Genomic DNA, 12,287 nt, shown 5'->3' with positions numbered 1-12,287 from the left:
AAGGGTGCGAGAGGTGCACTTGGGCCTCAGAGTGCTGCCCCGTCCTTCAGGATCCTCCAGGCAAGAAGCAGCCACCTGGGTTTCTGTTCAAAAGCCATTCCTTCAACTCCAAGCCACGACTCAAGGATCTAAGACCTTTGTAAACACACTGGGATCTCCTCTGATAGCAGCCCTGGAGCAGACCAGCACAGCCCACAGCTCAGCAAACACCCAGCTGCTCAAGATGGCCTGTGGATGCCCCAGGTCTCTCTGTTGGTTCAGGAGTCCCTGCCAGTTGTCTTGGGCTGCTGCTGCTGCTGCTGCTGCTGCTGCTGCTAAGTCGCTTCAGTCGTGTCCGACTCTGTGCGAGGCAGGGAAATGCTACAGCAATATCTGCTACACTGATGCACAATCTGCCCGTCAGTTTCCAGCCTTCTCTTTATATACTCTGACTGTGGGTGCTGCTTACGGAACCTGTTCAGGTCTTTTCAGTGAGTCCTACAGGGCAGTATCGAGCACCTCCTCTTGAGAAGTATGGCATGTAACTGCACTATAGTATGACGTTAAACCCTGGGTGGGGGCTACTACTAAAGTAGTGGTTCGCCACAGAGTAATTATGTAGGGTCTAGAGACTTTTTCGGCTGTCACAACTTGGTGTGGGTACCACTGGCATCTAAGGGGTAGAGGCCAGGGATGCTGCTACAATGCAGGTCATCTCCATACAAGAAAGAATTATTGGCCCCGAATGTCAGTAGTGCCCATGGTAAGAAAGCCTGCCTTTGGCTAATAACTTAGTCTCCTGGTACCTCCTTTTCCTCCCATGCAAAATGAGATAACTGTGGGAAATGGTATATGGTCAACAGTGGTAGATGTCTCCTGTTTTAGGGCTTTCATTAAAATTTCAAGTAAAAATTTCATTAGGTATACTTCTATACAAGTTATTTCATCACAGTTTATGCATTCATTTTTGGAAATATTTGTTATTGTTAGTTTTGACAAGCATAAGATAAGGGTATACTTTGTTCCCATTTGCTTGTCACTTGACCATCAGAAACAGCTTCTGGTCTCAATCATCTTAACAGAATGAAATAAGGACTTCCTTTGTGTCCCCTCTGGCTGTCTGGAGAGCAAAAATTGCACAGGCCAGAGCAAAGGTGAACAGTTAGTTGATCCTCTGCCTACTGGTTGCAGGCCTCCCCGCCCAAAAGTCCCGATGAGTCAAAAGGAGAGTGTTCGGCCGTAGTTACTCAAATCATTCCTTTTGGTTCTTTGCTTTTACAGCCGGTCTCAAGAATTTCCAGTATCCTTTTTAAATCATTATTCTCTCTCCGGGAGCAACATGGTACAAATTACAGTTGACTTAGTACAAAGCAACACAGCGTAGCAGAGCGCCCCAAAGAAAGCGATGGAGAACCTGCACCACTAACTAGCTCCTTAAACTTAGGCAGCTCACTTCCCTCTTCCCGGCCTCAGTTTCTCCATTCATTAAAGGAACAGGATTGTACTAGATCACGTCCCCCCAAATCCTGAGCCTAATCCCTCACCAATTCAAGAAAAGCCCTCATTTATTTCCTTTAATAGCAAAAAAATAAATCTATGGGGATGAACTCCAAACACCCCTCCGCACCTAGACACTAGGAGTGGCCCCTGCCTCCGTCGGTTAGCCAGCGGGGAGGCCGGTTCAGAGCCGGAGGGGTCGCTCCGAGCATGCGCGCGCCGCGCCGCGCCGCGCCGCCCCGTCCCCGGCTGGCGTAGCCGGCCGTTACGCTGGAGGCCGCGCGCAAGTGGCTTGAATCCGGTGAGTGCTTCCGTCCCGGCCTGGCGCCCGCCTCTAGGCTGTCTGGGGTGGTGCTCATTCTCCCGACGCCCAAGCGCGAGTGTGGGTGGAGCAAGAGCCGGGTAGGGGGGAACCACAGGACTCGGGCCGGGAGCTTCGGTGCACCCCGGCCCCGGCCGGAGAGCGCTGGTGGTCGCTGGGCCCGGGGCGCGGATACTGCGCACGCCGGTTTGGCGCCGCTCAGATCGGGGTTAGGGTCTGGAGTGGCCTAGGCACTGAGAGAAGCCACGTGCTCGGCCGGTGGTCTTGAGACTGGACAAGCACACGAAAGTTCGCAGGTTTCGCAGCGAGTGTGATGCCCGCTCTCGCACTCGTGGCCGGCGGTCTGGGAGCGCGGGCACCACGTGGGCTGTGCTCCCTGGCGGGCCTAAGAGCCCCGGGCTTTACCGCAGGGAAACCTGAAGTTCGGGCAGAGACAGCTGCCTTTTTCTCGCCCCACCCTGACTTTATAAATGACACTTTACCCTCCAGTCGTTCTTTGCTCACTGAATATTTCTAAAATGGCTCCCCGACTGCTGTCGGGTCATGTATCAGGTTAATGAGATCAGGTTGGTGGTTCATGTGTTTTCTGGAAGTGTTGGCTTGGCTTTCGCTGTCTCCAGTGCGTGCCTGCGTGAGTGGTCAGTCATGTCCGACTTTCCGACTCCATTTGCTGTATCCGCCAGGCTCCTCTGCCCATGGATTCTCCAGCCAAGAATACTGGAGTGGGTAGCCATTCCCTTCTCCAGAGGATCTTCTGTATTAGCAGTTAGATTCTTTACTGCTGCACCATCTGGGAAGCCTCCTTGACTACTCCAAAAATCAGCTGTAAATTCGGCGCCAGGCGTTTGATTTCACTGGGCTTATCTTTAAGTGGAAAAACCTGATTTTTCAAGCTTCTTCCACCATCGCTCGGATAGTTTTGGTTCTCAGCCCTCATCCATTGTAACAAGTCATGATTACTAAAATATATTAATGAGGTTCAATCCATTATTTCTAAGATAGAACTGAAAAGATAAGTGGCAATCCCTGCTTTAGGTCAATAGGAGAACCGCTTTTCCCTGTCTTGATAAACATCCCCCAAGAGAAATCTTTTAGGTCGGCCTAGGAAGCAACAGTTAGAACTGGACATGGAACAATAGACTGGTTCCAAAGAGGAAAAGGAGTACATCAAGGCTGGATATTGTCACCCTGCTTATTTAACTTATATGCAGAGTACATCATGAGAAGCTCTGGGCTGGAAGAAGCACAAGCTGGAATCAAGATTGCCGGGAGAAATATCAATAACCTCAGATATGCAGATGATACCACCCTTATGGCAGAAAGTGAAGAGGAACTAAACAGCCTCTTGATGAAAGTGAAAGAGGAGAGTGAAAAAGTTGGCTTAAAGCTCAACATTCAGAAAACTTAGATCATGGCATCTAGTCCCATCACTTCATGGGAAATAGATGGGGAAACAATGTCAGACTTTTTTTTTTCTGGGCTCCAAAATCACTGAAGATGGTGAGTGCAGCCGTGAAATTAAAAGATGCTCACTCCTTGGAAGGAAAGTTTTGACCAACGTAGATAGCATATTGAAAAGCAGAGATGTTACTTTGCTAACAAAGGTCCGTCTAGTCAAGGCTATGGTTTTTCCAGTGGTCATGTATGGATGTGAGAGTTGGACTGTGAAGAAAGCTGAGCGCTGAAGAATTGTGGTGTTGGAGAAGACTCTTGAGAGTCCCTTGGACTGCAAGGAGATCCAACCAGTCCATTCTGAAGGAGATCAGCCCTGGGATTTCTTTGGAAGGAATGATGCTAAAGCTGAAACTCCAGTACTTTGGCCACCTCATGCGAAGAGTTGACTCATTGGAAAAGACTCTGATGCTGGGAGGGATTAGGGGCAGGAAGAAAAGGGGATGACAGAGGATGAGATGGTTGGATGGCATCACTGACTCTATGGATGTGAGTTTGAGTGAACTCCGGGAGTTGGTGATGGACAGGGAGGCCTGGCATACTGCAATTCATGGGGTCGCAAAGAGTCAGACACGATTGAGCGACTGAACTCACTGACTGAGGCAACCTTGTTGGAGAAGGCAATGGCATCCCACTCCAGTACTCTTGCCTGGAAAATCCCATGGACGGAGGAGCCTGGTGGGCTGCAGTCCATGGGGCCGCTAAGAGTCAGACACGACTGAGTAACTTCACTTTCATACATTGGAGAAGGAAATGGCAACCCACTCCAGTGTTCTTGCCTGTAGAATCCCAGGGACGGGGGAGCCTGGTGGGCTGCCATCTATGAGGTCGCACAGCAGGCAACCGTGTTACAGGTGATGATGTATCATTTCTGTCAGCTTATTTGAGTATAATTAACCGAGCTTGAGTTTGCCTAGATCTTCTTCTATGTTAGTGGATCTAAAATTACTGCAGATAACTTTTTTTAAAAAACTTTTGTTTTGACTGAGTTACTGCAGGTTTCTGGGCCTTGGCTCCCAGAAATGCTAAATAGGCTTGATAAGGGGCCCATAAATTTGCTTACTAACGAGCTTTCCTGGTGAAACACAGCTCTGGAGATTAAAAGACACACCTCCTTCTGGTTGGTGGTGGCTAAGGTGCCTTTCAGGTCTGAAAAGACTGGACCACCCAAGCTTGGGCTGCCATCATAAGAATAACCCCACTGAACAAACCATCTGTTTTCCCCCAACTCTGTTTTATGTAAGGCTTTTGAGATTTTTTTCCCTCCAAAATTGCATCCAAAAGGTGAAAAAGAAATGCACTCAGCAAGTGTTTGAGGACCCTCCTATGTGTCCTGCTCTGTACTAGCTCTGGGAATGTGCAGATAGGTGTCCTGCCTTAAGACTTCTGGTCAGTGACTATTACCATAGAAAAGAACGTTAGGGCACTTAAAAATATTAAGATTTTGTTTGTGTTTTCTGGCTGTAGAATGGGTATCAATATTGATTTTCTTGTGGAGTTTAATCCTTCAAATTGTTTAGATTAATGGCTGTGTTTCATCTGTGGGCAGTTAGTAAAATAGGAACCTTGAATCTTTTCTTTTGATTTAATATTTTCACACTTTAATGCTATGCTGCTGCTAAGTCGCTTCAGTTGTGTCCAACCCTTTGCGTCCCCATGGAGTGTAGCCCACTGGGCTCCTCTGTCCACGGGATTCTCCTGGCAAGAATACTGGAGTAGGTTGTCATTACCCCCCCCAAGGGATCTTCACAACCCAGGGATCGAACCTGCATCTCTTGCAGGTTTCTTGCGTTGGCAGGTGGGTTCTTTACCACTAGCGCCACCTGGAAAGCTTCTTTAATGCTATAGTCAACTCAAATTGGAAACAGATGCTTTTTAAAAGCTGGCTTTTTTTTCTCTTGTAGCTGTATAAAAATATTTACTCTTAACTTCTGATTGGGTGGTCTGTGAGGTTTAGGGGCACACTTGTGTTGGCTGTATTCTTCCAAAGTATTCTCTTGTTTAGTTCCTATATTTCTTTCAAGACACACAGCATTTTTTTCTTTTTAACTTTTTGTTTCTGAAATTGTGATAGAGCTTACTATTTTTGTGTGTTTAATGTGGTGGAGTATGTCATCTGTTCTCCTCTCGACCTCCCACAAGCTGTTAAAAAGAATGGTTGTCTTACAATATGGGTAATGTGAGAATCAGAAATAGTAAGTTTGCCTAGTAACCTCTAAGCTAGGTTCCAATTAACTGAGCCTCAAATCATTTCAATATGAACACAGAGAAACAATAAATGATGTAAGTTTTGGCAGTAAAAGTAGTGAAATTCATATTCTGACAAAAGCATTTGTTATGCACTGTTGGGATTTATTTGTTACTGATTGTGGACGGGAAAAATGCTTCAAGTGATCTTATTTTTTGGCTGAAGTATTCTGCACACTTTGTTTCACCACACTTTTTAGTGAATATGCTTACACTGTGTTCATATATTGTGCTTAAAAAAACACAAACCTTTTGTTTACATCTTCCTGCTGCTTGCATTCCTGAAGTAAAGTTTAAAGTGACCAGTTGTGAGGGATAAGAAATGTGTGGCTGAATATGAAATTGCTTTTTCATTACTGAGTACCTTTAATGACGCAGACCTTCTGAGGCAGCCTAACAGTTTTTAACAGTTAAATGTGAGCAGTATGTCAGGGGTCCCTGAACCATCCCCTGGGCCAGTGGTTTGCTAGGACTCACAGCTAATTTTTTACAGCAGATGGAGACCAAGCACTTCCCTGATGCGGCAGCTGGTTGTCACAGCACCTGTAAAGTGCTGCCAACCAGGGAAGCTCATTCGACGTTCAGTGTCCAGGGCTTTTACTGGGGGCTCATCACGTAGATACCTCTGCCTGGCATATAACTGCATATAATCACATTGTTTGTCCAAAGAGCGAAGTCACAGTGAGTCCCTCTTTTCACTTAGTGGTGTTAGCAACACTTCTGAAATCTAAGTTCCCAGCCCAGACATCTGCACATACTGACTTTCAAGGGATTGTGCATACGTGCATGCTCCGTCACGTCCGACTCTTTGGAACCCCATGGACTGCAGCCTGCTAGGTTCCTCTGTCCACGGAATTTTCTAAGCAAGAATACTGGAGTGGGTTGCCATTTCCTCCTCCAGGAATCTTCCCAACCCAGGGATTGGACCTGGGTCTCCGACGCTGCAGGTGTATTCTTTACCACTGAGCCACCAGGGAAGTCCTCAAGGGATAGAAGGTTAACTCTTTTTTGCACAAGCGGTGCTCTTCACTGAGTCTGCTTTTGTTTGTCCTTGTATTTCTACCTCACTTCTGGGCTCCAAGTAGTAGCAGTACTTTGTCTTATCAAAGCTTTGATTCTTCAATTGAGAAAGCAAACTGGTCTGTTTAACTTAAAAGGAATAGGAAACATTTTCAGCAAATGTATCTTCTCAGTGATATATCTGAAGCCCACCGCCAGGTAAAAAAGCTTAACCCCTTACTCTTCCATGCAAGCTTTTAGTATCAATTTGTATTGTAAACACTTGGTCCTGTGTTTCCTATCAAAACCACTTGATCTTTTGAAGGAACTGTTTGTGGGCATAAAATTTAGAAGCTAAAATGAGGCCACTAGTGAGTTTTACATAGTAGTGCCTCCTTATCCATGGCTGATAATGTTTTAAGGTCCCCAGAAGATGCCTGAAACCATGGATGGCAATGAAGTCTGTATGAACTGTGCATTTGCCCTATTCACAGATAGCTATAATAAATTTTAATATATGAATTAGACATGGTAAGAGAATATCCGAATTGCCAGCATCATTACTTGTGCACTTTGAGGCCATTATCAAGTAAAATGAGGGTCATGTGAGCACAAGCATGATATTGAAACAGTCGATCTGATCAGCAGGACGGCTGCTAAGTGACTAATGGGCTCATACACTAGACAAAGGGATTAATTCTAAGTTTATTTTCTAGATTTATTCTGAATTTATCAATTATAAATTTGTAGGTTATTGTTGCAATGTGTAACATGTTGTTCGGGTATGTACTTCCCAGACCAGACCATTAATTCTTCTCAGTGCACAGTGTAGCTGAAGTATGGCTTAGTTATCATGACAGAAGAGCAGAACATTCTTGATAGCCCAACAACATAGGAAAGCATAACATTTATAAATAAATTACCAGTCTTTGGGAAAAACTTTTTTTTTTTTACAAGCACAGTGCTTCTTAATCTTTTTTGGGGATGGGGGCTTCTTTAAGAATCTGGTAACAGCAGTGGACCCTCTCCCCTAGAAATAAATGTACTTTAAAATAGAATTTTGCTGTTTCAGGGAACTCCTGTAATTGAAGTATTATTCTGAAATCCAGATGAAGGGCCCCTGCATGTAAATGTGACAGCAGTTATGGCTTGGTCTCGCAGTTCTGAAAGACCTTTGGCAATACTAGGAAGGTCGATCCTCTTGCTACTCAAGTGTGGTCTGTGACCCAGCAGCAGCATCGTTACCTGTGGGCTTGTGCGCACCTGGAAGCTGGAGGGTGGAGGGCTGCATTAGATATTAATGATGTTGCCATTTTAGTATGCCTTTTGCTATTTTAGTTAAAAGTTATAGCTTTTTAAAAGCCTTGGGATATGACTGTCTTAGCCTTCACTTTCAGTGTCTAATTGTTTGTTTTATTTTTTAATGGGATGTTTTTGATAAAGTGGCAGTTTTCAGGAATAAGCTGAGGTTTGGAGGGAGGCAGTCCAGGTGCTTGAGGCAGCCTCGGGAGCGGACAGGGTCTGGTCTAGCCACCAGGTGGCACCACTGGCCCGGGTGGCCCCCAGGAAGCAGCCGGGGTGGGGCTGTGGCAGGGAGCAGCTGGCTGTGGGTGGCTCTGGATTGAGCCAAGTGTTTATTACGCAGTTGCATCTAATTAGATTTGGGACCTGCTGCTGATTAAAGCCAAATTTTAAGATTTTGACTTTGCTGTGTCAATGGCCACAGGCTAAAACCGTGACTAGAAACTGCTGAGATAGTTGAATCATTTAACTTGGGATAATTATACCTCTAATAAATAATGAATTCCATGACTTAGCGCTTGTGTACAAGGAAACAGGCTTCTCTTTCTATGACTATGTGCTCTGCATGGTGTCTGAGGCGGAATCACACCCTGGAAGACATGGTGTTGGCTTCAGGTTGTGTGTTAACCCTGGAGGAAATGGCCTTGACTTAGGAAGAGTGCACACGAAGGGCCTGGTAGTCGCGCAGGTCGCGTGTATGTGGTCCTCTGACACTGGCCCCGGGAAACCTAAACTCATGGGTCTTGTTCTTCTGGCAGGTTTGCATGTCCTCACTGCCTTGTCTTGAAGACAGCGATGCCAAAGAAAGCAAGGCCTGCAGGGGATGGGAAGGAGCAAGGGCCTGTTCCTAAGCAGGTGAAGGTGGAGGCAGCCTGTGGACCTTCTTCCCCTTTGAACTTCGACAGCCCCAGTGGCCTCTTTGAAAGTTTCATCTCGCCCATCAAGACAGAGACGTTTTTCAAGGAATTCTGGGAGCAGAAACCCCTCCTCATCCAGAGAGATGACCCTGCGTTGGCCACGTACTACCAGTCCCTGTTTAGGCTCTCTGACCTGAAGAGTCTGTGCAGCTGGGGTATATACTATGGGAGAGACGTGAACGTCTGCCGCTGTGTCCACGGGAAGAAGAAGGTTTTAAATAAAGATGGCAGAGTGCACTTTCTTCAGCTGAGACAAGATTTTGATCAGAAAAGGGCCACAATTCAGTTTCACCAACCTCAGAGATTTAAGGTAACAGGCTCTCTTGGGCAGAATTTTCCTGTGTATTAAAGTACTAACATTTGGCCACGGATCAGCTCAGGGATAAATCCGTTTTGGTGATGATTAGTCTCCTGCCAGTTTCAGAAGGGCCAACACCTGTTTGGTCTTCAAATGCATTCCAACTTCAGTGATTTTTTTTTTTTTTTTTTTAATGTTCCCTTTTGTTTGAACTGTTAGAATCTGCAACAGAGTGGACATGGTTCGGTGTCATTGAGCTGCAAAAAGTAAATTACATTGCAGGTTTATAAAGTTTGTTAAAGTGACATTACATCTCCAGGAGTATTTCTGTGGGCTGGTTTTTGTTTTGATCCATGGTGGACATTTCTCTCTGAATTGTTTCTTCACTGTAACGTAAGGCATGATGGCATCAAGGTGATCATTTTATTCTTGAAGTTGCCTCCCTCTGCTGCCCACATCTCCTTAGCAGAGGCTTCCAAGCAGTGACCAGACCGTGTACTAGACGCACATTTATGGAAGAGACTTCACCCTTGTTGACAACCCACCAGGCTGGCTCTGAGAGTAGGTTCTGGAACTGCTGGGGTGGGTGGAGGCAGTCGTAGGTGGAGGGTAGCTTGGATTTCACAACTGACTAATCTTTTATTTATTCTACATCAGTGATTGACATTTGAGAAATAATCTGCTGCTTCTGTGTCCAGTTTCTGCGTTTATAAAACGTAGATTTAGGATGAGCTAATCTGTTCTCTTAGTTGTTGTTCAGTCGCTAAGTCGTGTCTGACTCTTTGCGACCCCATGGACTACAGCACTCCAGGCTTGCCTGTCCTTCACTATCTCCTGGAGTTTGCTCAGACTCACGTCTGTTGAGTCAGTGATGCCATCCAACCATCTCATCTTCTGTTACCCCCTCTCCTCCTGCCTTCAGTCTTTCCCAGCATCAGGCTCTTTTCTAATGAGTCAGCTCTTCACATCAGGTGGCCCAACGTATTGGAGCTTCAGCTTCAGCATCAGTCCTTCCAGTGGATATTCAGGGTTCATTTACTTTAGGATTGACTGGGTTGATCTCCTTGCAGTCCAAGGGACTCTCAACAGTCTTCTCCAGCACCATAATTTGAAAGCATCTCTTAGATGTTTGAGATGTTTACAGGACAGGTGTCCAACAACTGAAGGCTCTTTCTGAGTTTTAGAAAAAAAGTCTTATCCCTGTCCAGAAATCCCCCTCTGTGACCCTTGGCTGAGTCAGAATGCCAGCTTCGAGGAGGAGGAGAGCAGTGTGTCAGGTTCCACACTGAGGATGGCTGCTGGCTGCGAGGTGGCGCCTAGGGCTCTGTCATCAGAGTTCTAGTAATGCTTGTCATTATAGATCTTGAGTTGCCTTATTAGATCCATTCGGCCTCCCTCATCTGTGAATGCCCTTCCCTTGTCTGTAGGATTTTGTACTATTTGTACTCTGGATAAAGTCCAAGTACTCTTAGACTTTACGGTACAGGTCCTCATTCCAGATAGTTCATCTTGGGCAATCATGAGCAGTTGAAATATCCCTGGGGTGCCACCCTTTTGGGCATCCTACCTGAAAGGAATTTATAAATCACTTGCAGACCAAGTCATGATTTGCATTCAGAAAATCTGTACATTGTGGTACTTCCCTCTGAGCTAGTCCTTGACTCTTTGCTTGGCTAGAAGTAGCACTTAAAAAAAAAAAAAGTAGTTTTTAGACACTGAAGAACTATGAATAGAAAAGATCAATGATGCTGATTACATGTAATTTGTTCACAGACTAGCAGAAAATTATTGTTTGGCACATATGTGGTGTCCTCTGCGGCTATCATTTCTGCTTAAGTGCGGCACACTTCTCTTCCCCAGTTTCAAGTGGCCAGGACTGTTTCCTTTGCCCTGTTGACTCAGCTCTTTAAGTCACATTCATTAAAGCAGGAAGGATGAGCTTTCCCAGTTTCGGCTCAGCCCCCAGGCTAGGCTAGGAGGCATCCTGGTTATTTGTGGGTTTGTTTTTGTTCTTTTAATTATTTATTTTTGGCCCTCTGGTTCTTTGTGGCTCTGCGGGCTTTTCTCTAGCTGCAGTGAGTGGCGGCTTCTCTTTGTTGCAGCGCAAGGGCTTCTCCTTGCGGTGGCTTCTTTTGTAGAGCTTGGGTTCTAGGGCACACGGGCTTCAGGAGTTGTGGTTCCAGGCCCAGGGCACAGGCTCAGTAGTTGTGGTGCACAAGCATAGTTGCTCTGCAGCACGTGGAACCTTCCTGGACCAGGGATGGAACCCACGTCTCCTGCATTGGCAGGCAGATTCTTCACCACTGAGCCACCAGGGAAGCCCCGTTTGTGGGTTTTTTTTTTTTTTCCCCTCTGACCTTCCACCACCAGAACTTGAGAAACCTATAAGCTTCTGGAGTTCACTCTCTACACAGGAAGCTGGGTTCTGAGTATTGTATTGTGAGCAGATTTAGTGTTGTCTGTATTTACTAATGGGCATACTGATACCAGGATCGAGAAGTCTAGAGGCAGTTCCTCATTGTCTGGGTTGAAGGACTCGGAGTCAGCACTTTCTTGGTCACATCACAGAATGGGCACAGCTTATTAGCCTAGTTCGTCTGGAAATGAGTGAGGAGGTAACCAGGGAGTGGTAGGCTGTTCCCCACCCGCTTTGGGTAATCTGTGTATCAGGAGTCCAGATGAGTTAACCACATATTTACACATGTTCACTTTTAAATCTTCCAACACACATTTGAAATAACTGAGGCGATCACTGTGGCCTCCACTTTACATGAAAGAAACGAGTTCACATTTGTGACTTACATAGCTACGAGGGAAGGGCTTCTAACTTCAGAATTAAAACATTTTCTGAACCATGTATCTAAAGATCCTCCCTGAAATGTAGCTGGGCTTTGGGCATGTTTGTTTTCACCTTTCTTTAGGTGTTACTGTGGGCTTCTGGTCTTGGCCATTGTATTCAGCTGATTCTGCAGGAAGGTCAGTACAGAGGAGAGGGCCTCCCCGCCCGCCTCCGCCCCCTTCACTTTTCCATTGTTCTGGGGTCCTCCTTGGCAGCTGCAGACACAGCTGGGGGACAGGAGTCCAAGGAGACAGGTTTCAGGAGCCTTGTTTGTGCCTAAGTCAGTGCTGTGGAGCTGTGACACTTGTACACTGTTGTGCAATTGAAGTGGATTTGAGCTAGTTTTATGCTGTTTCTCACAGTCTTAGAGTGGGAGTCCTCCTTTCACAGATGAAGAAGTTGAAGTCTAGCTTGTAGCTACAACCTGAACTCAGA

The 12,287-nt window shown here is 46.0% G+C and overlaps 1 protein-coding gene across 8 annotated transcripts in view; it reads left to right on the top strand.

Moving 5' to 3' along the window:
* The first annotated feature begins 1,710 nt into the window (after nt 1-1,710).
* Nucleotides 1,711-12,287, top strand: part of RIOX2 (ribosomal oxygenase 2) — a 60,287-nt gene continuing 49,710 nt past the window's right edge. For 6 of the 8 annotated variants that reach the window (XR_011463722.1, XM_070368088.1, XM_070368099.1 and 3 more), the window contains exon 1: nt 8,557-9,025. Coding sequence is in view for 7 of the 8 variants with exons in the window: in XM_070368088.1 (XP_070224189.1) it covers nt 8,594-9,025 (432 nt within the window). In the remaining variant the exon portion in view is untranslated. Of the gene's footprint in view, nt 1,778-1,854; nt 1,879-8,556; nt 9,026-12,287 lie in introns of those variants that run through there. The other 2 variants (XM_070368111.1, XM_005908346.3) reach the window with 2 other exon arrangements.

Source organism: Bos mutus, chromosome 1 (genome assembly GCF_027580195.1).
Source record: "Bos mutus isolate GX-2022 chromosome 1, NWIPB_WYAK_1.1, whole genome shotgun sequence".
Taxonomy (NCBI): Eukaryota; Metazoa; Chordata; class Mammalia; order Artiodactyla; family Bovidae; genus Bos; species Bos mutus.
The sequence above is the reverse complement of the archived record's forward strand: the minus strand, read 5'-3'. Positions and strand labels throughout refer to the sequence as shown.